The 19,789-nt window shown below is 40.5% G+C and overlaps 1 protein-coding gene across 1 annotated transcript in view; it reads left to right on the top strand.

Moving 5' to 3' along the window:
• ush2a (Usher syndrome 2A (autosomal recessive, mild)) overlaps window positions 1–18,325 on the top strand; it is a 232,565-nt gene extending 214,240 nt beyond the window's left edge. The window contains exons 75-94 of the mRNA XM_028606322.1: window positions 1,721–1,802; window positions 1,919–2,064; window positions 2,514–2,855; window positions 2,993–3,354; window positions 3,499–3,868; window positions 4,195–4,476; window positions 5,094–5,263; window positions 6,613–6,925; window positions 10,166–10,372; window positions 10,701–10,793; window positions 11,226–11,371; window positions 11,518–11,636; window positions 11,950–12,048; window positions 12,188–12,364; window positions 12,669–12,752; window positions 12,944–13,085; window positions 13,296–13,383; window positions 14,285–14,350; window positions 15,426–15,626; window positions 16,929–18,325. Of these exons, the coding sequence (XP_028462123.1) occupies window positions 1,721–1,802; window positions 1,919–2,064; window positions 2,514–2,855; window positions 2,993–3,354; window positions 3,499–3,868; window positions 4,195–4,476; window positions 5,094–5,263; window positions 6,613–6,925; window positions 10,166–10,372; window positions 10,701–10,793; window positions 11,226–11,371; window positions 11,518–11,636; window positions 11,950–12,048; window positions 12,188–12,364; window positions 12,669–12,752; window positions 12,944–13,085; window positions 13,296–13,383; window positions 14,285–14,350; window positions 15,426–15,626; window positions 16,929–17,018 (3,579 nt within the window). The 3' untranslated portion in view covers window positions 17,019–18,325. The remainder of the gene's footprint in view (window positions 1–1,720; window positions 1,803–1,918; window positions 2,065–2,513; window positions 2,856–2,992; window positions 3,355–3,498; window positions 3,869–4,194; window positions 4,477–5,093; window positions 5,264–6,612; window positions 6,926–10,165; window positions 10,373–10,700; window positions 10,794–11,225; window positions 11,372–11,517; window positions 11,637–11,949; window positions 12,049–12,187; window positions 12,365–12,668; window positions 12,753–12,943; window positions 13,086–13,295; window positions 13,384–14,284; window positions 14,351–15,425; window positions 15,627–16,928) is intronic.
• The last annotated feature ends 1,464 nt before the right edge of the window (window positions 18,326–19,789 follow it).

Here is a 19,789-nt window from a genome sequence, read left to right as displayed (position 1 = left end):
TCTAGAGGCATGTAGCAGAGTCTCCATGCTCCTATAAAAGCTGCCAGCGCCAGATGCTGCTATTGACAATGTGCATATGTTAACCGCTTTATAGGCCACATGCCTCACATATTTCACTGGCTTTTAAGGTAGAGAGATCTCTCATTCTCGCTCACTTAATCTGTCTCTCCCTTTTGCCACATCTATCTTCTTTTTTCTCCCACTTTAGCTTTTCTTCCATCTTTTTTTCCCATTCACTCTATCTCTCTCTGCCTTTCTTTGCTGCTACTCTTTCTCACATTCCCCCGTCTTTTTGTCTTTCTTTTATTTCCTACAGTAGTTATTAACTTATTCACCTCTTTCTCTTTTATTTTCCTCTTTTCTAATTCTCTGTCCTACATTGCTTTACTTACTTATACTTCATTTAATTCCGATCTCTTTTTTTCTTCCGGACATTATTTCTCACTCCCTCCACCCCTTCCTCTGTCTATCTCTCTCCACCCCTGTGTCTTTCTCTCTTTGCACCACTCCCTCTCTCTCTCCACTGAGAAGTGCTGTGATTTGCAGGAGGATTTAGCTTGTGTCTAGGTGTCTAGGGGCTTATTAATCCTATTTTACTGTGGATGAAAAACACGTTGGCTCCCAGACATGAAAACAGTGAATACATGCATTCTGGTTGTTGTTCAGACAGTTCATCCTTGGTGCCACGCTACATTGATTTGTCAGGGTTTTCATTTGATTCAGTTTGAATTGAAGCTTTTTTTATCCTCTTGCTGCTGCATTGAAGTGGGTTACCAGTTAATCTCTTTACATATGCTTGCATATGTGAAGGCATACAATCCTGAACAGAACATTAAAAAAAAAAAAAACTTCAGACTCAACACATGAAGAAATATAGCCTCCTATGTTGTACAATTACAAAAATATGTTCACACACACACACAGAGAGAAACATCACTCTTATAGCTGCTTTAAAGCTCACAGTCATAAACAAACAAACAAACAGACAGTCCTGGAGCCTAGTGCTCCCTGACTACCATGTCATCGCACGCCAGGGCCTTTTGAAACAACAGTGTGTCTCTTATCAATTAGTAAATGGTGTTCCCACTGTATCACACACACACAAATACAAACTGCCCTGTGTTTGCCAGGGTGTTGGGCTGGGTCCCACTGCCTAAAGCTACTGGCAGACTCACTCTGCCTGTGTGTGTTTGTGTGTGTTATGAAATGGTGCATGTGTGACATAAACACTCAATCTGGACGCTTTGAATTCACCCATAAGGGACGGTCGTGTGGCTGCCAGTCTCACTCTGTCTGTCTCTGCCACTTCTCTGGTGTCTACTTACTTTACCATGGCAGAGCCTGTATGTTGAAATGTTGATATCACAAATCCCATGTCATGTCATCTTAGCTCGCCATTGTTTTAGTGTTCCTTTTTAATGAGTAATGTACTGGTTTTTATTCATGCAGGATTTGTTTGTGTAACTAACTCACTCTCTTCTCTTGCTATGGCATGCTTGTCACTTTACTGTTTCCCTTTCCATCTTTGCTCTTTTTTCTTTCTCCTTTTAACTCTTGCCCAATCATTCCTTTGTTTTTCCTGTTTTCTCTCCCATATATCCTTCTCTCTACAACTACCTCCCTCTTATCCCTTTCGCCTACTTTCTCCTTTCCTTTTTTCTGCACTCACACTCATTCAATCTATCTATATATCATACCTTGGTCTCTCTTTCTCTCTCAGGGTTCAGTCCTAGAAGCAACAGTCTATGGTCTTGAACCATACAGTCAGTATAGTGTACAAATGGAAGCAGTGAACGAGGCTGGTAGGTTGATTATCATCAGTACCTCATTTAAAATATCATCTTTTATTAGGAATAAATAATATCAGCACCAAGCCTTGAGCCACTCCATTGAGCATATATGTTTTGCAACCCTTCAGGTAGTGTGTCAAGTCCATGGGTAGCCATTAGGACCCTGGAGGCTTCTCCGGCTGGCCTGGCTAACTTCACAGTGGAGCAGAGAGAGCAAGGCAGGGCATTACTGCTTAGCTGGGATCAGCCAAGTGCTCCAAATGGAATCATCACGGTACATTCAATACACACCACACGACGCGGGGCATGGTGCTCCTCAGATATAATCAGTCTCACATAGTAGAAGACACAGTAGAAACATCAGATGGATACCAATATTACAGCATATATAGATACACATACACATACGAAAACCCACAGCTACACTTATAAGTTACCATCTTATATGACACAGAATTTACCCATGTAATATTGTATATTCACATATACATGGACAAACTTTACATATATTCTGATACACACTAAATGCGCAGCAATAGGCCTACGCCTTCACAATTACTACATGCTTACAGTATGAAATTATTTCTCTACTTTTTTGAGGTCTCATCCCTCCTCTGTCCTAATTTATCCCAACTAAAATATGTCTTCTCTTCCTCTCCTCCTCTCCCACTGCACTGCATACTTTTCTTTCCTTTTGCCTGCTTTCTGTCTCTTCCTTTCTAGATGTACAACTTGTACAGTGAGGGAAACCTGGAATTCAGCGGACTGTCACGCAACTTCCTGTTTCGTCGTTTGGAGCCATGGACCATGTATACTTTGACCCTTGAAGCTTGCACCTTAGCAGGCTGCACACGCACCCTGCCTCAGCATGTCACCACAGCAGCAGCTCCACCGGCTTCCCAGCCCCCTCCCAGGCCTCTCTTCGTTGGCCCAGACCATGTGTCCCTTACTTGGGGCCCTCCCTCCCAGCCCAACGGGCCAATTGGAGAGTATTTCTTACTTGGAAGGAGTCTGGAGGAAGTGGAGAGGGAAAGAAGTAATGGAGACGATATTGAAAGGGGAAAGGTTGGTGAAACTAAAGACACATCTCTGGCAGTTATTTTGAAGTAAATCTGACCATTTGCTAGTTAGCCTGATATAATACCCAGGTATCACCAATATCCATACACCGTACAAGTCACCAACCTTAACTCATCCAACAGGTACTGTTTAGAGAATCATCCCCACAACCTGCTGACACCGTCTCATATAGAGTGACTGGTCTGCGTCCCTGGACACAGTACGAGTTCAGTGTCCGGACTCACAACCCCGCTGGACACACCCACAGCCCCTGGGTAACTGTGACAACCAGACAGGCCCCTCCTCGTGGTCTAGCTCCCCCAACAGTGAGTCACCTCCAAGGCCAGCCCGGTGAGGTGTTGGTGTCCTGGACTCCTCCTTTGGAGCCCAATGGGATACTTCAGTCCTACAGGATACTGAGAAACAATGTCAGTTTCTCATTTAGTTTTGACCCTACTGTCCTCAACTACACCGACAACGACCTCCTACCGTTTTCAACATATAGGTATTGCTTGTCTTTCCTCATACCATTGTGTTGTCTCAAATGAACTAACCTAAGTTCTTCCTTTTGGGGATTCCAGATAACCACAAACATATTAATATTTTTTGATGGAGATGAACTTTCATTCTATTATATTCTTTTCTACAGCTACTCAATCATAGCTTGCACATCTGAAGGATGCATCACCAGCCCACATACAAACATCACAACTCTGGAGGCTCCACCTGCCACAGTGGAAGCTCCCACAGCGGAAAGCATCGCATCCAATAGTATAAACATTTCCTGGAGTAAACCACCGACACAGAACGGAGAGGTGACTGAATATGTGCTGAAACTAAACAACGAAGAAAGATATCGGGGGAGAGACCTAAATACAGTGTTGTCAGATCTGCTGCCACACATGTCGTATCAACTGGTCCTTTTAGCTTGTACCCGCGGTGGGTGCACCACCAGCTCCACAATATCCATTATGACTGGGGAGGCTCCTCCCACTGGCCTGCCTGCCCCAACTCTTAAGGTGTGTTTGTTTATTTTTTAGACTTCCAGTGAAACCTCTGTTACCTGGTGTGCAGTACCTACTGTACATCTGTAGATTTCACTCCAGAAGGATTCAAAGGAAATTGGACATGCTTTGACATTTCACCCATTGAAAATATTTCAGCCAAGAGAATTTCTGTTCAATAGAACTTAGCTTCTTGCACAAATTCGCAAAACCTCCTCAACACTGATTATTCAATAATCAGTCGAAAAATGATTTATTTCAATTTTTACATATGATATTATTAATATTATTATTGATGATATTATTATTTGGTGATGTGACCTTTGACCTTTCCTTTGAAGGTAACTGGCCCAGAGTCAGTGGAGGTAACCTGGAGACCACCAGAGCACCCTAATGGCATTATCACAGGATATGAGCTCCGCAGAGATGGCAAAGTTATCTATGTCGGCACTGAGACCCATTACCATGACTTCACACTTGTGCCAAGTGTGGAATACAGCTACATTGTCAGGGCCAACAACAGCAAAGGGGCAGTGAGCAGCGTGGCAGCCACAGCAAAGACTCACCCGTCAGCTCCTTCCGGTGTCGGTCTTCCCACACTGACGCCTCTAGGACCAAATCAGGTGAGCCATTCATCTATTCAGTCCATATAAGTAACAGCTGAATCATGACATCACTAAGGCCAGTTACACACTGGCTGCGTGGCGTGAGCGTGGCGTTTCTGTTGCGTGTCAGCTGCGTGGATTTTTCTATGTCTTTACACACCAGAAACGTGTCTGACGCGGCGCTGCTGCTGCTAGCCTTGTCTGTTTCCCATTGATAAAATGAAATACCATGTTAAACATAAATATATACTGATTTGATTACAACAAAGACAACGTCGGCAGAGCCTTTCAAACATCAACATGTAATTTATTAATATGTATTTGTGTCTAAACGACATATAAACATCTTTTTCATCTTCTATTTTGCCTGGAAACGCTTCCAACACGCTTGAAAAATAGGCGTCGGTTCTATTTTGGTTCTAGCGTTTTTACCTGAGACGTGCGTGTCACGCAGGCAGTGTGTAAGCTCTAAAATGTTAACATGGGAGCCGAAATATAAACGGACACGCCACGCAGCTGATACGCTCACGCAACTAATCCAGTGTGTAACCGGCCTAATGCTGAGGTTTATCTTCCTACTGTCTTTAAATTTGTTTTTAAAAAGTTGTTGTGCTGTATGTTGTTTGTCTTTCCAGTTGAGAGTAGAGTGGAATACTCCAGCCCGTCCTAATGGAGACATTGTGAGTTACACTGTGTATCAAAGAGATCCAGTCCAGCTCAGCATCACCAGCACTGTGTTCACTCCAGAGGACAGTGACTTCTCTGTCCGACACACCACCCTGCATGGGCTGGCTCCTTACCACAGGTCAGTCAAAGCACATCTCCACCACAGTTACATTTTAGGTTTTAATCCAGCAGTTGATGGATGTACTGTATGGTACACGTATAAGTAGGAGGAAGAATGTGTAGAGTTTTTGTGTTTATATTTTCATTAAACTGCATTGCCTAAAACAGTCAAAGAAACAACAGTTTCCTATTTCCATGTGTAATAAATACTATAAATATGGGGAGAAATACCAGACAAGAAGGGAACAGAGTGCCATCTCTTGGTAACAAAAGAAAACGCTCTGGTAGACTCTTTACAAAGCACCACAACCCAGGGACTAATGTACAGTTAATACCAGAGCAAGGTTCACTTCATTCTCATTTCAGTCAATTAAAAACCTCAATTTTCTTAAAAATTTAGTTTTTTTTGCATCTTTCAAAATAGATTCAAAGCAAGGAACAGAGAGAGACAGAGAGAAATAAAGAAAAGGTAAACAACCTTGAAGCAGTGGCCATGCATCCACCAGACTCTCTCAGTAAAAGAAGACAGAAGTGTAGACCTGTGTCTATTCCTGTGTGTACCAGTGTGCTTGAATGTGTGGTTGTATACGTGTGAATGTGTGTATGTGGTGATAAAATTCAGATAATAAAAGCTCATCAGCCTTATCATCTAAAGATCGCTCCCCCTCTCTGATGACCTCTATCCATTCAAGTCATCTTCATCTTCTCTTTCTTTTTCTCTCCCTCCTCTCTATCGCCTCCTTTTTTTTTTCTCCAAAAAAACAACAATGCATCCAAATTAGTTACCTCGTAATGTTGGTTGTCTTGTTGTAGTCTGCTAAGGCTCAATTGACATTTGGTTGAGATCAACATCATTTTAAACTTGTTGTTAATTACCTGATTTTTGATTGGACGACTATTCCACTTGCTGTGCTGTAATTCTGTCTTTGATGGTTTGAAATTGGGAAAAACATGTTCAGCTCTTTTACTGCCCACTAAAATCAATTTCTGAATACATCTGACACAAGAAATAGGTGCAACATGCAGTTGCTTAATAATGCATTGTTTTGTATATATAGCCCCTAATTTAAAGACTGTTTGTGAGTTTCAACAACAAGTCACATCATCTAAACTCTCCAAGTAGTTTGCTGATTTGTAAGGGTGTAATTTGTAAGGTTGTGATTTGTAAGGCTGATTGTCAGTAAATGTTTTCCAGATTTTGTTTTCCAAATTTAAGTCTGGTATCATGGTCTATTGTTGTCAACAATGTTTAGTATTTTTAAGTATTTAAGTTCCATGTGTTTATGTTTCACAATTGTCTCTTACACAATACACAGATATCACTAACTATTGCATTTAAAACATGTGCCTGCCTTGATTTGTGTGTAGGTATGAAGTGAGGGTGGAGGCTTGCACAGCGCTGGGCTGCTCCTCCAGTGACTGGTCATCTGCACTCACGCAGCAGGCTCCCCCTGCTGGACAAACACTGCCACTGTTAGACCTCCAGCCCAACACACACACAGGCCTACAGACCACCTTTCTTCTCACCTGGTCCCCTCCAGCTCAGCCAAATGGTAGAGTCCTTCATTACGAGGTGTACCGCAGACTGGACCATACCACTGATGCAACACTTGTCTACAGGAATATCTCTACTACTTGCAAAGATGAAGCACTCCAGCCGTATACTGTATACCAGTACCAGGTACAATGCTCTGTGCATTTATATGTGTGTGTGTGTTTGCTTAAAAAAGCAGAATTGCAGCAAATACTAATATAATAATGTTTAGTCCTGGTAAACTTCACTTGACTAAACCAATATGTATCCAGATCTGAGAGGAAATGGAAACCAATCCTTCTGTAGTCACTAAAACAGAGTAGCACTGGACTTTGACCTGGATTTTATAATACATCCTTAAAGGTTTTAGTTGTTGTTCCTATTTGTATTAGAAAGAATCAATCAAAATGTGTGAATGGGTTGTGCATATACATAAATATGATAACTTATTGTCCTCTGCAGTGAATGTAAAAACAACGTTAATTGTTTTATTGTGATCTGTGAAACTCATTTGAAGTTGAGATCTGATGAAAATGTAGCCCATGTTTTCCCAATGAAATGTTTTCCAAAAGTCCAGTCACACGCACACATCTTAACTGATATAGTCTATCCATACACACCAACATACACAGACATACACACTCAAGCACAGTAATCAGACAGGTGTTAAATGGTGGCGTACATATTCATGATGTTGTGCTCTGCATTGGTACGCTAATTGACAGGCTAGCCCTTTGGAAGCAACAATAACATTAGCATTCCTGCCTGTCAGACATACGAGCTGAGGCCAGAGAACCTGTGTAATTGATTGAGTTTGCCTGATTGTGGTGCCGTCTTTATTTACGAGGGTCCTAATTTATGACAGGAGGAGGGAGGGAGGGAGGAGCTTTGGGAGATGACGGGCGGGCAATAGAGCCATTAATCACTGGGCCCTCAGAGCACCCCACTTCCTGATTACCAGCCAGCCAATCGAATTAACTCTTAGGCCCCTTGGTAACAGAGCTTGTATTGGAAAGACCTTTTAATGGTGACCGCTACACGTCCCCTGAGGATTTGTCAGTGGGGGATTGTGGTGCGCGGACAAGGTGGGTGGTATGTGTGTTGTCCATAAACACGTGTACACAGTAGTGTGTTTGCAAACTGTAAATGTAAACATCTGTGAGTGAGTGTGTGTGTGTGTGTGTGTGTGTGTGTGTGTGTGTGTGTGTGTGTGTGTGTCGGAGACGGAGAAGCGAAGAAACATTTTTGGATATTCATATAAAGTTATCAATCATGAATTTTCTCTATTTTTCAAGCAATAACTTATATTTTTCTCAGTGTCTGCCTGTCGATCCTGTTGGTCCTTTTACCTACCCACCTGTCTGTCTTTTTGTGCATCTGCCTGGCTGTGTTTTTATTTAGCTGTTAATCTGTCTATGTACTTATCTGGCTCTCATCCTTTCTCTCTGTGTTTCAGGCGTACACAAGGACGATAAGTCAGTTCAGTTTAGCACACCACAGTGCAGAGAGAGAAATCATATTAGGCTAATTACACTGGGTCATAAGCTCCTATTGACAGCTTTATGCTTGGTTTTAATTACTGCCCACTTTCACACAACTTAGCCCCTTCACCCCAAGTAGATGCACCCGCCAAGTAGCTCTGTTGGCCTATCAGAGCACTCAGATCGAGTCTGCAGTCCAGCCGTCCAATAACAACGCTCAAACACTGGCTCGTAGCTTCCTGAAGTCGTTTGTTGCCATGGTGGCTCATTTGCTGCCATGGCAGCTAACAGGGTATATTTTTATTTTGTGTCTAATAAGCCAAATCACGGCCCAATAGGAGAAGAGAGGACAAGAGACGAGAGAAAGCAGTAAAAAGTCTGTAGATGATATAAGGACCGAGAGATGAGTTCTACCTTTTAGCAATGGAACAAGGGCAAGGTGATCTGGACTGACTTTAGTTTTGAAGATTCTCGCTCTGTTCTGTCTATGTGGCTTTAACTGTGTTGCTACTAGGGGAAGAACATGGTTGTTGCTGGGTAGAAACATTTTATTGCTGCAGTTATAAATTTATGTGATGGCAGGAGCTAATTTAATTGAAACTATTTTAAGCAACAAGTCAAGTCACATTTCTTGTGCAGTAACTACAGTAGAAAACTTTTTCTTTCACCTTTCACTTTTTCCTCGGGCTATTTAACCTGCCATGTTGTATCTTTTCTTAGATTCAGTATTCTTCAGAAGTTCAGAAGCACTTTAATGTCTCATACCTACTGTACACACATACACAAACACTATAAAGAGCATCTCTCACAGCCATTAACTGCACGCTTCTCTGTGACCTTTTCCTTTTCTCTGAGAGGAAACTAGTCAAGTTACACAAATATTAATACACAATACCCCAAATAAGCGTTCAAGGGCAGATGTGTCCGTCCCTCTTTGAGTTTAATGGATTAGACACTAAAATGTTGTTTTTGTGTAAAGTGATTTTAATAAGTGACGTTAAAGGTTGCATTCAGTTACTCATATCTGGATACATTTGATGCAACTGCTACAAATACTGATGAAAAACAACAATCTTATCTGCAGAACTAAACTATACTAGCAGATACATTTGGAGCCCCATTGTCCACCCTTCTTTCTATCCTCCTCATCCTCCCCATTCACAGTCTCTCCATCTTCCATTCTTCTTTCCCCCTCTCCCATCTCAGTCCATCTGTGCTGTCACTTAGATCAATCAGTCTGATTGATCACAGCCTAATTGACTATTATTGAGGTTAATTCAACTCTTAACACACTTGCATGCACAAGCATACATGCACAAAACCCGCCATCACAGCTACAAACAACACACACACACACACAAACACACACTTTCAACAGTAAAGCTCAGACCCATCCATCTGCCTCCTGTGCTACTTCTGACAGGCTACAGATGACTTACATATGCAAATCTCCACCCTGCCTGACCCTGTGCTGTGTACACCCTCTAATTATACCCAACACAAGCACACATATAAGATTACTGTGTGTGTGTGTGTGTGTGTGTGTGTGTGTGTGTGTGTGTGTGTGTGTGTGTGAATAACTCCTTGATGAAGGTGAAAAGTAATTGTCATGCAGATATGTTAGTGTTGGGTTGCATGTTGAAAAGGTTTTGCTCTCACTGTATTGATGGATGATCCAGTGAATTGACTTATATCCTTTTCGGTGGTCTGGTGGATACTAGGTAATTAAGAGAAGCTTTCACCATTAAGAGTTAATAAAATGCATCTAAAATCCTAATGACGGCAGAACAAAGTTTATGCCTGGCTCTCACTTTGTCTCAGATGTGCTCTTCATTATTCACCATCAGTTATATACAGTATATGAATTACATCATATTATTAACTAATATGTGGTTTTGACCGACAGGTGTGGGCAGTGAATTCAGCCGGTCGTTCTGCCAGTCCGTGGGCCAATGGGAGAACAGGGCCTGCCCCACCTGAGGGTGTAGGCACACCTATTTTCCTGCGTGTTTCGGCAACCTCAGCAGTGGTGGACATCCATCCTCCAGCCCGACCCAATGGGATTGTTAGCCTTTACAGAGTGTTCTCAGTGAACCACAACAACCACACTCTGGTAAGGCACATAATACTGCATTTAACAATACACTTTATATAACTTATAATATAATAATATTATAAGTTATTATTATATTATATTATTATTATTATATTATAATATAATAATAACTTGTTCTGAGTTTCTCGAATGGATTTCTTTGCTGTCTTCCTCCTTTTTCTAAAACTACAACCCCCTTTTTCTGTGATCATTCACTCTCATTCCCTCCTGTTCCTCTCTCTCCTATTTTTTATTCTTCCTCCTGACACATCAAATAATTGCTTCTCAATTATATGACCACCCAAAACTTAAACATGTCTCACCCTCACACTTTCCCTTCCTGTAGCTTTCAGAGAGTACTTCCCATCAGCAGACACTCCATGGTTTACGTCCTTACACCCAGTACTGGGTAGGAGTGGAGGCCTGCACCTGCTATCAGGTAATAAACTTTGTCATGAAAGTGAGATCACAGATTCTGGTTATCTGGCCTTCTGGTTCCAAGAAGTAGTACATTGAGAGATTTGACAGATTTATAGATACAGTGAATAGATGATAATCCATTTAGATTTGCTTTGAAATATTTCTTGTAATGAAAGATAGTCTCCAGTTTGGATAGCATCACTAATTTGGCATATTGTTTCGCGGGGCAATTAGGCTTACTTCCACTTAAGTAATATGCATGTGATGTAATATTTACCACAATGTAACTGCTTGCCTTAGATAATCATCATATTCTTACTGTAAAATACTTGCACGGAGGCACTTGTTCCACCACTGAGTATTTCTGAAGTACAGTACCCTGGCAGAATTTATAAAGACAAACTATATACACAATATGTCAACATGGAGATTGTTTCCTGGTTTTGAACAGTGCTGTAGCCAGGGTCCACTGAGTGAGCTCCGTACCCTGGCGGCCCCCCCATCCCACCAGCCTCCTCCTCGCCCCGTCATCCTGACCTCCCGCTCAGTTCAGCTGGAGTGGGACGAGCCTCTGGTACCTAATGGAGTCATTGAGAGGTAAGTAGAAAACAAAAAAAGTGCACATTGTTCAGTGTATTTTCAACGCAGATTTGCACAGTGAGTGAAACACACTGCATGAACCGATGCACATACCATAATCTCAATCTCATTTGTTCACTCACTATCTTTCTCTCTGTTTCCAGCTGTGAGCTACATCTCAGATCCCCTTGCCCACAGCCCCCCCAGCCTGTACCCCTCCCTTGCGTTGAAGGACCAGTAGAAATCTGTTTCTTTGGTAAAAGAAACAGCTACAATGTGACAGGTAACTCCGTGGTTATGTCAAGTCAAGATATTTTAAAATGTATAATAACACTAAGATGTCCTGACACATTTTACAGTAAAAATTATATTTGCATGAGTACCAAAACTAGAATAAGAAAGGAACAATGACCACCAATTACACCATAAAGACTTAAGCAAGCACCATGACTATGAGGCAGGTGAGAATAATTGAGCTAAACTGAGAGACTGCAAGCCTTCATCAGCTAATTATAGGTCCGTGGAAAGGAACTTACATAGTGTGTTGTCTGTGTTGTATGTTTTGTGTGTATAAACAACTTAACTAATCTGTGCAGGTCTCCAACCGTACTCCACCTATCAGCTGAGAGCTGCCTGCTTCAACAACATGGGCAGCACTGCCTCCAACTGGACTACAGTTACCACACTCAGCGAAGGTAACAAATGTATCCTATCCCTCAACTCTCCCAGCTAACCAGTTAAAGAAACAATAACACATCCAAAGTTTCTCTTGTCCCCCCCCTCTCTCTCTCTCTCTCTCTCTCTCTCTCTCTCTCTCTCTCCACCCCCCTTTAGCCCCCCAGTATGTGTCTCCTTTCTCCGTGGGCAGCAACCTGACAGTTATTTGGCTGAACTGGACAGGGTCCTTCTCCCTCAACAGCTACCTGAAGGAGTATAGTGTGACAGAGAGCCAGCTAAGGGTCTATACCGGCTTCTACAGCGATCTCCATATTCCACGCACCTCACAGAAAAGTGAGAGAGCACACACACACACACCAAACACACATATATCCACTCACAAATGTATACAAGGTGGTAACAGATAAATACACACGCAGACATACAATACAGCAGAACTACACATTTATGCAGGCAGTGTACACCAAACAAAATATGGTGTGTTCTTAGACTGCTGTTGAATAGAGGAATGCAAAAATGAATGAATACATCCAAATATACTTGCTACGATTCTGAAGCCTCTAAGCCTAACTTTGTTTAACAGGATTAACAAATGTCATCTTTTGCTCCGTCTCTTCCTCTCCCCCTCTGCTCTTAGCGCTGTCATTTCAGGTGACTTGTACCACAAACAGTGGCAGTGCCAGTACTCCCACCATCAGATATAGCCCTGCCACAGGCCTAGGTAACACACGCACACACACACACACACTCTCCTGGAATCAGTCCTTGTGTAAAATCAAACCTGAATCTGAATATTTCTCACTTCAATTTAGTGAAACATTCGAAGAAATACACAAAAAGTACATAGAATGAAACATATAGTTTAAATCTCTCTCTCTCTCTCTCTCTCTCTCTCTCTCTCTCTCTCTGCAGATCCTCTTGAGCCTGAAGACAGTGGTAAAGAGAGTGTCAGCCTGTCAGTAACACCAGTGTACTCTGAGCTGTGGTTCATCTTGTTGTTAACCCTGCTGGGTCTATTTCTGCTAGCCATACTGCTGGGCCTTGTGCTACAAAGGTATTCTAATGTAATACGCAGCATGTAAAAGGTTTAAGGCATGAATAGAATGTAATAGAATTTCTTCTTCTCAGGTACTCTCCAATTTAACTGCACTAATACATAAAACTGAGCATTCCTTGTATTTACAAAACACAACACCATCTATGTAAAAACACAGACTAAGAAGACTAAGAACAAAAGGGTGTGAATCATTTTTCTCCCCTCTAGAGCCCTGAGGAAAAATCCATCAGCCAGAGAGCGCCCCCCGCTGGTCATGCTTCAGAAGACCAGGAAGTCTGGGGGAGAGACGTTCATGGTGAGAGGAGCAGAGAAACAAGGCACCCACTGAACAACAATGATAAGATAGTTGAAAGGGCACAAGGCAGTAAGAGAGACAGAGAGAGGTAGTCAGGTTTACAAAGAGGTAAAAGCTGAAGAAATGTTAGGGCAGATAAAACAGAAGGCGAGTGTGTGTGTGTGTGTGTGTGTGTGTGTGGGGGGGGGGGTGACTGTTTCATAAGTATTGTGTTTGATTTCTTAAACTCACTAGGTGACAAAGATTGAACAATTTAGAAAAGTGTGTCTCTTTAAGAGCTGCTGTTTCTTAATCTATGTTCCACCAGAGGGGGCTGAAACAGCAACTGTTATGGAGAGCAGTTCTTAGAATGGAAATTAATTTCTGTGACTGATACCAGTGAGTAACTGGTTCAGTTTTAGCAGAACCTTTACACGTTTGTATGCCAACAGTAAAAACCTCTGGAACTTAAGTTTTGATTTGTTTGATGATTTTACATAAATTAAACTATGACATATGTTTATACAGCTGGTTTTCTCATGCCTTTAAAAAGCATTTTAGAAATGGGAACAAGTTTAAAGGTACAATATGTAACATTTCTGCTTTAAAATGTCTAAAAACGACCATTCCTATGTTATATATTTTTATGAGTTGTGTTCTTACACTATCCCAAATGTCAAATGTTATTTACTACTACTCTATTTCATTTTATCCCACTTAATACTTTTTTTTAAATTTAGATGTCCCTCTTTTCTGTTCAATTTTTTTTTAAATATCTGCTTTCTCCATCCTATCATATCTGGCTATCTATCTATCTGTCTGTCTGTGTGTGTGTGTGTGTGTGTCTCTCTCTCTCTCTCTCTCTCTCTCTCTCTCTCTCTCTCTCTCTCTCTCTCTCTCTCTCTCTGTTTCTGTCTCTCAGAGGCCCTGTCCTGAGTTGTGCTCTAAACATCACTCCAGCTCAGTGCTCCTCCCTGGCCGTCCTACAGTAAGACAATATTCTATATTTACTGTCAAAACCCTAAATGTTTATTTTATTGTCCCCCTGCAGTTTGACACTGTAGCAGACTGTGTTGAGATCAGCAACGTTATACTTAAAAGCTACACTGTGTACACTGAGGTAGGGGATTGTGAATTTGTGTGGGTGCCTTTCTACGCATGTCTGTTTTGTTTGTGTATGCATGCTTTGTGTGTGCATTATCAGATGAATTATTATAAAGGTAAGGCATGTTGTGCAGTCTGCCGGTTCATCCTTAAATACAGTGTTGACTTTGTATATGCAACAAATAAAATCATCTAAAATATCCAAAGTTTACAGCAGCAACTATGAAGCCAGAGTTCATATTAGTTCACCGCCAATAAAAAATGTTGTACTTTGTTAATCTTGCACATTGTTGTATTGCTCAGGCAAAATTGCTTTCATATGTCTCAGCTGTGTTTTTGTTGACTCTTGAACACATGTTAGTCATTTTACCGTGTATGCCAGTTGTTGCTGAGTACTGGCCCCTGTTGGTTGTTGAAAGTATGACAATAACAACTAATATACATATTTAAAATATATCTAAGTGTTATACATTGTTTCATCGTTTCAAATACATATTTTACTGTTAGGAGGCAACAGAATCAAGAATATATTTACCTCCATGTTTTCTATATTTAGTTCATATATAACAGGAATATCTAGATCTCAGAAAGGCTGCATCTGAGCTTTGAAACTAAATTTTCATTTATTTTAACTTGTTTGTTGCTTGTTTGAAGTTATAGAAACTCTTCTTGGGTAGAATGTTTTTGCATGTTTTATCCCATGCCAAAAATATAACATTACCTTACCTTACACTGCTACACTACTACTTTAGTACACCATAGTTTTTCCCAGCTGCCATTGGTTTCCATTTATTACAGTAACATGAATTTCATATTTGCAGAGTCAAGTGAGTAGTAGGGTAAAAACAGATTTTCTTAATTAAAATAAAGAAAGTTTTCAGTAATATAAAGTATAGGCTACATGATTTGTAATACGGTCTTTGAAATCACTAGCCGACTAAAAACAAATCTGTTTTCAGGGTCTGACAGACACAAAGATAGTCGGCAGCAGTTCACAGTTCAGCCCCATGTCCGTCCTGCGGGTCCCCAGCCAAACAGACCTCAGTCAGGCATACTCCCAGCATTCCTTGCACCGCAGCGTCAGTCAGCTGATTGACAGGAAGTCACTGATGATGGAGGAAGGAAGCTGGGACAACCCACTGGGACATGATTCAGGACTGGTGAGGATGGAAATATGTTAATGTTAACTTAGTTTGTTAAAATTACTTTTAAAGTACAGTAATAACAATACTGACATACTCAGGAATACCAGGACAGCCACATATTAATAAATGTACTCTCAAGTCAAGTGGTGATTAAGGAGGGTCTGAGAAATGTGTGGGAAACTGGCCATAGAGTAAAGTGAAAGAGCGTGTTTTGGAAGCAGTCTAGCTTTTACCTGACATTACCTGTTAATTTTTGTAAATATATGCAAACTCAGTGAAATTGTGGCTTTGCCTGTCAAAAGATACAAAAATGCAAGGGCAGAATAACATATCAACAAAAATTCAACAGACAAGACACATGGGAAGCAACAAAGGTAGAAGCAAGTGTGTCAAAAGCATTGCCTTGAATCAAATATAAGAAAAGTAACAAAGCTCAATTCCAAATTAATTTATTTTATGGTAAAATGAGATTTACATGTATTTTTGTGAAGATTCATTTTGTAGATTACCTTCTCAGGTTTAGTGAAATAATTTGCAAAATGTAATGAATGGTAACATGGTACATCTATATATACTGTATATATTGTGTTCTGTTCCTTAATTTAGGTAGGGAACTACATACTGTAACATGGTACACCTCGCCTGTAAGTTTAGTAATGGTAAAGGTTAGCGGAGTGATGATGGGTCACGTTTGTTGTTGGTGTTCAGTTGTCCTACGGTTGAGATGAATATTAAACTAGACCTTCAGTTAAAGCAAAACTAGAGAACCTTTCCCGCTTCGGTCCCCCTACAGGTTGGAAGCGGAATTGTCCATTACATTACATTGTCCAGTTCATTCAAACTACAGATCTGCTGCCCGATCTGGCAAACTTGCATAATGTAATGTAATGGACAATTCCGCTTCCAACCTGTAGGGGGACCGAAGCGGGAAAAGTTCTCTAGTGTTGTTTTAACCTGAAGAAGCTGTCCCCGTGCTCTTGCGTTATCCAAGTCTCGAAAGTAGTTTTAATTCAGGAACTGCAAACATATAGTTCACGTTAGGAGTAACCAGCGTAACACAAACTGATTTAGCATAATCTCAGAAGGACTAAGCATCAGAAGCTAACTGTATTGTGCACACAGACAATGTGCCTCATTAACACAATTTGCTGGAAACTCAGTAAAGGAATGACTTTTCAAGGAGTTAGTCCTTCTTTTTGGAGAGCATCAATGGTGTCACCTCTGCTCTCTGTCTCTGGACTTACAGTACGTACAGTAAATGTTGCCACCCTTTTAAATGCCCAAGACCTAATCTTGATTTCATGTGTTCTTTTTCAGTATGTGGAGGAAGATGAGTTTGTGGACGCCATCAAGGCCTTAAGATCTGTTAAGAAGGAGCACACCATGTTCTCTGACACTCATCTTTAAGCTCTCTACATCTAATCAGGTATCGCAGTTGCAATTCAGACTTAGTTTGAAACCAAGACGGTGAAACATGCATACCTGGTATTTAGTGTAAGCTGAATTTACAATGTTTAAAATTTGATTTAAGAAGAAAGATAATGTAAAAATCCATTGATTATGAATATTTCCTTCTCATTTAATTTTGATTATGTCCAAAATGCACTGGTACAGTGCTAATAATGTTTTAATGATTCAGTTTAGATCCAAAGTTGTAAAAGAAAGCCAGAGACCTGAGGCAAAGGGGATAATAATGGTTGTTTTACTGCAGAATTCACCTTAAACTACATTAAAATAGGTGTTTTACCCCATAGGGACTAATAGTCTTAACTTGAGTAGAGACAGGGATCCAACATCCAGGAATACATTTTGGTTATGGACCCTGTCTGCTGTGATTGTGTAGGTTGTGAGATAAAAAAAGCTGCAGTATATTGGCTGCATAACTTTGATGTATCCATATCTTGATTGTAATTATACAGTACGTTATATCTTAAATCCTGCTCAGATTAAGAACCGTCTCTGCTTGCCAACTGTTAGTTGTTCAGTTATTTTAAATGCAGAAAGATCAGCTATAGCAGGTTTGCTTCCCATTATTCAGAATCAAACCAGTTTAGAAGTCAATTAATATCAAAGGTTTTTATCACGTCCTCTGCTTCAACAAGTACTTGTGCCTAGTATGCTTACACATTATCAGCAGCAGCAGTCCTTTAGTTGTAATATACACATTGCCTTGGTGTAGTTTTATGAGAAAAAATGCCAACTGTTTTTTATTAATTTGTTAAAATGTGGCTGGGAATCACAGATGTGCCGTCCGATTGTTGTGATTATGTGATGTAACTTGAAAGCCCAATCTGAGATTTTTTTTTTTTTTTTTTACCATATCCGTTGTTGACTTACAGTTTAATGTGATTTAAATTTAGAAGGAACTGGACATCATGAAATCAAGCTTTGTTCAACTGTAGTGAAGCTGAATGTCTGGGTTTGATTTTAGTTTACTGTCAGTGAAATCCAGACTCAGTTTGTCTGTGGCCTAATTTGTATTATCAAGAATGCAATCAGCTTAAGAATGAAAAAAAAAGAATCTCAGCTATGTCCTGTTTGGGTGTTATAGCAGGAATGAAACATTGTTTATTTTTGGATTCCACAGATTGGGCCTTTCATTTTCAAAAGCTAAACATCATAAAAAATAGTATTCAGAACAAGATGTTGAATTTCTGTGTAACAATGTTTTTTTGTGTACAAAATTGAAGCCTTGTATTGTTATACAACCTTTTCTTTTTTACACTGGCAGTATTATTTATGGTTGTTGTTTTAAAAAAAGTCTTATTTATAGATGATTCATTGATTAATGTTTGTGTTTTCTGAGAAAGTATAAATGGTCAATGGTCAAAAAAATACTCCTTTCTACTCATTTTTTCCTCACTTCAAACGTTTTGGAAATATTATTGCATTGAGCTAAATAGTTCACACTGGTCCTCAAAGCAAACAGCTTTCAGCATGCCTGTGTCTCTGTTATAGATATGTGGCTGGGTTGGTTCAGTGGGTAAAGCAGGCGCACATATACTTAGAGGTTTATGCCTCGATGCAGAGGTCCAGGGTTCGAATCTGACCTGTGATGATTTCCTGCATGTCTTCCCCCCCTTTCTCACTTAGCTGTCAAGGAAAGGCAGAAAAGCCCAAACAATCATCTTTAAAAAGATTCCTATATTAGCTGCAGACTTTGAAATTATCCAAGAATCAGTCGCCAGTCATCATACATCTATCTAGTACCAATATACTATATCTGTGAAACTTATTTTCACACTTTATTTTACAGAATAAAAATGAGTCACTGCACTAGTGATACATTAATATTTGTTGATGAGGTTAATATTGTGCCATAGTTTAAATATTTATTAAAGAGAACAGTTTGCACATAGTTTAATTGTGTGTGTGTGTGTGTGTGTGTGTGTCTGTGTGTCTGTGTGTCTGTGTGTCATGGTGATCGAGCTGAAGATCAAATGTTCTTTTCTGCTGATTTAGTAAAACACAGATGTGCCATCAGCTGTATAGAGACTTGGTTACCACACGCAAACACACAGAGGGCCGGTATCTCCATCAAAAGCAGCAGTAATTTAATTGTGCTCCTGTGTCCCTTAAGGGAACATCAAGGCAAGTTTGAAATTAACAAACTGGCAGTAACAACCGTGCCCTCGCTCAAGGACAGCAGTCTGACAAGGGCACTTCTAAAACATTCACAGCCACATTCACAGCTATTGTCACCCACGGAGGGAGGGAAAGGTTGTGAAAAGAGAGCTAGTTGAGTGATTGTAAGGGACAGTATGGCCCTGAGCTACACACACACACACACACACACACACACACACACACACACACACACACACACACACACACACAGGGTTTTATTAAACTCATAAATCACAATGACGACAGACGGCGTCTCAGAGAGGAGACTGTCTGAACGGGAAGGTTAGTGAAATGAAAGCGCTGGGGACACACACACACACACACACACCTCTGTGACGCTCAAACAAAACTAAATTTGTGGACTTTGGCAGGTTATCCACACAAACCATGTGCTAAAAACTCTGACTGGCAGCATTTGTTTCAGCCTGTTTTTCCCCTTTACAGAGTCTAGTTTTAAAGGTTAAACTGCAAATGACGTTTAAACTTTGTAATAATACTGAACTGAAGGATCTCCTGTAAATAGCCTGTTTGCTCTGTTCTTCAAATTAACT

The sequence above is a fragment of the Perca flavescens genome, chromosome 1, assembly GCF_004354835.1.
Source record: "Perca flavescens isolate YP-PL-M2 chromosome 1, PFLA_1.0, whole genome shotgun sequence".
Classification (NCBI taxonomy): domain Eukaryota; kingdom Metazoa; phylum Chordata; class Actinopteri; order Perciformes; family Percidae; genus Perca; species Perca flavescens.
This window is presented reverse-complemented; position numbering and strand designations above follow the sequence as displayed.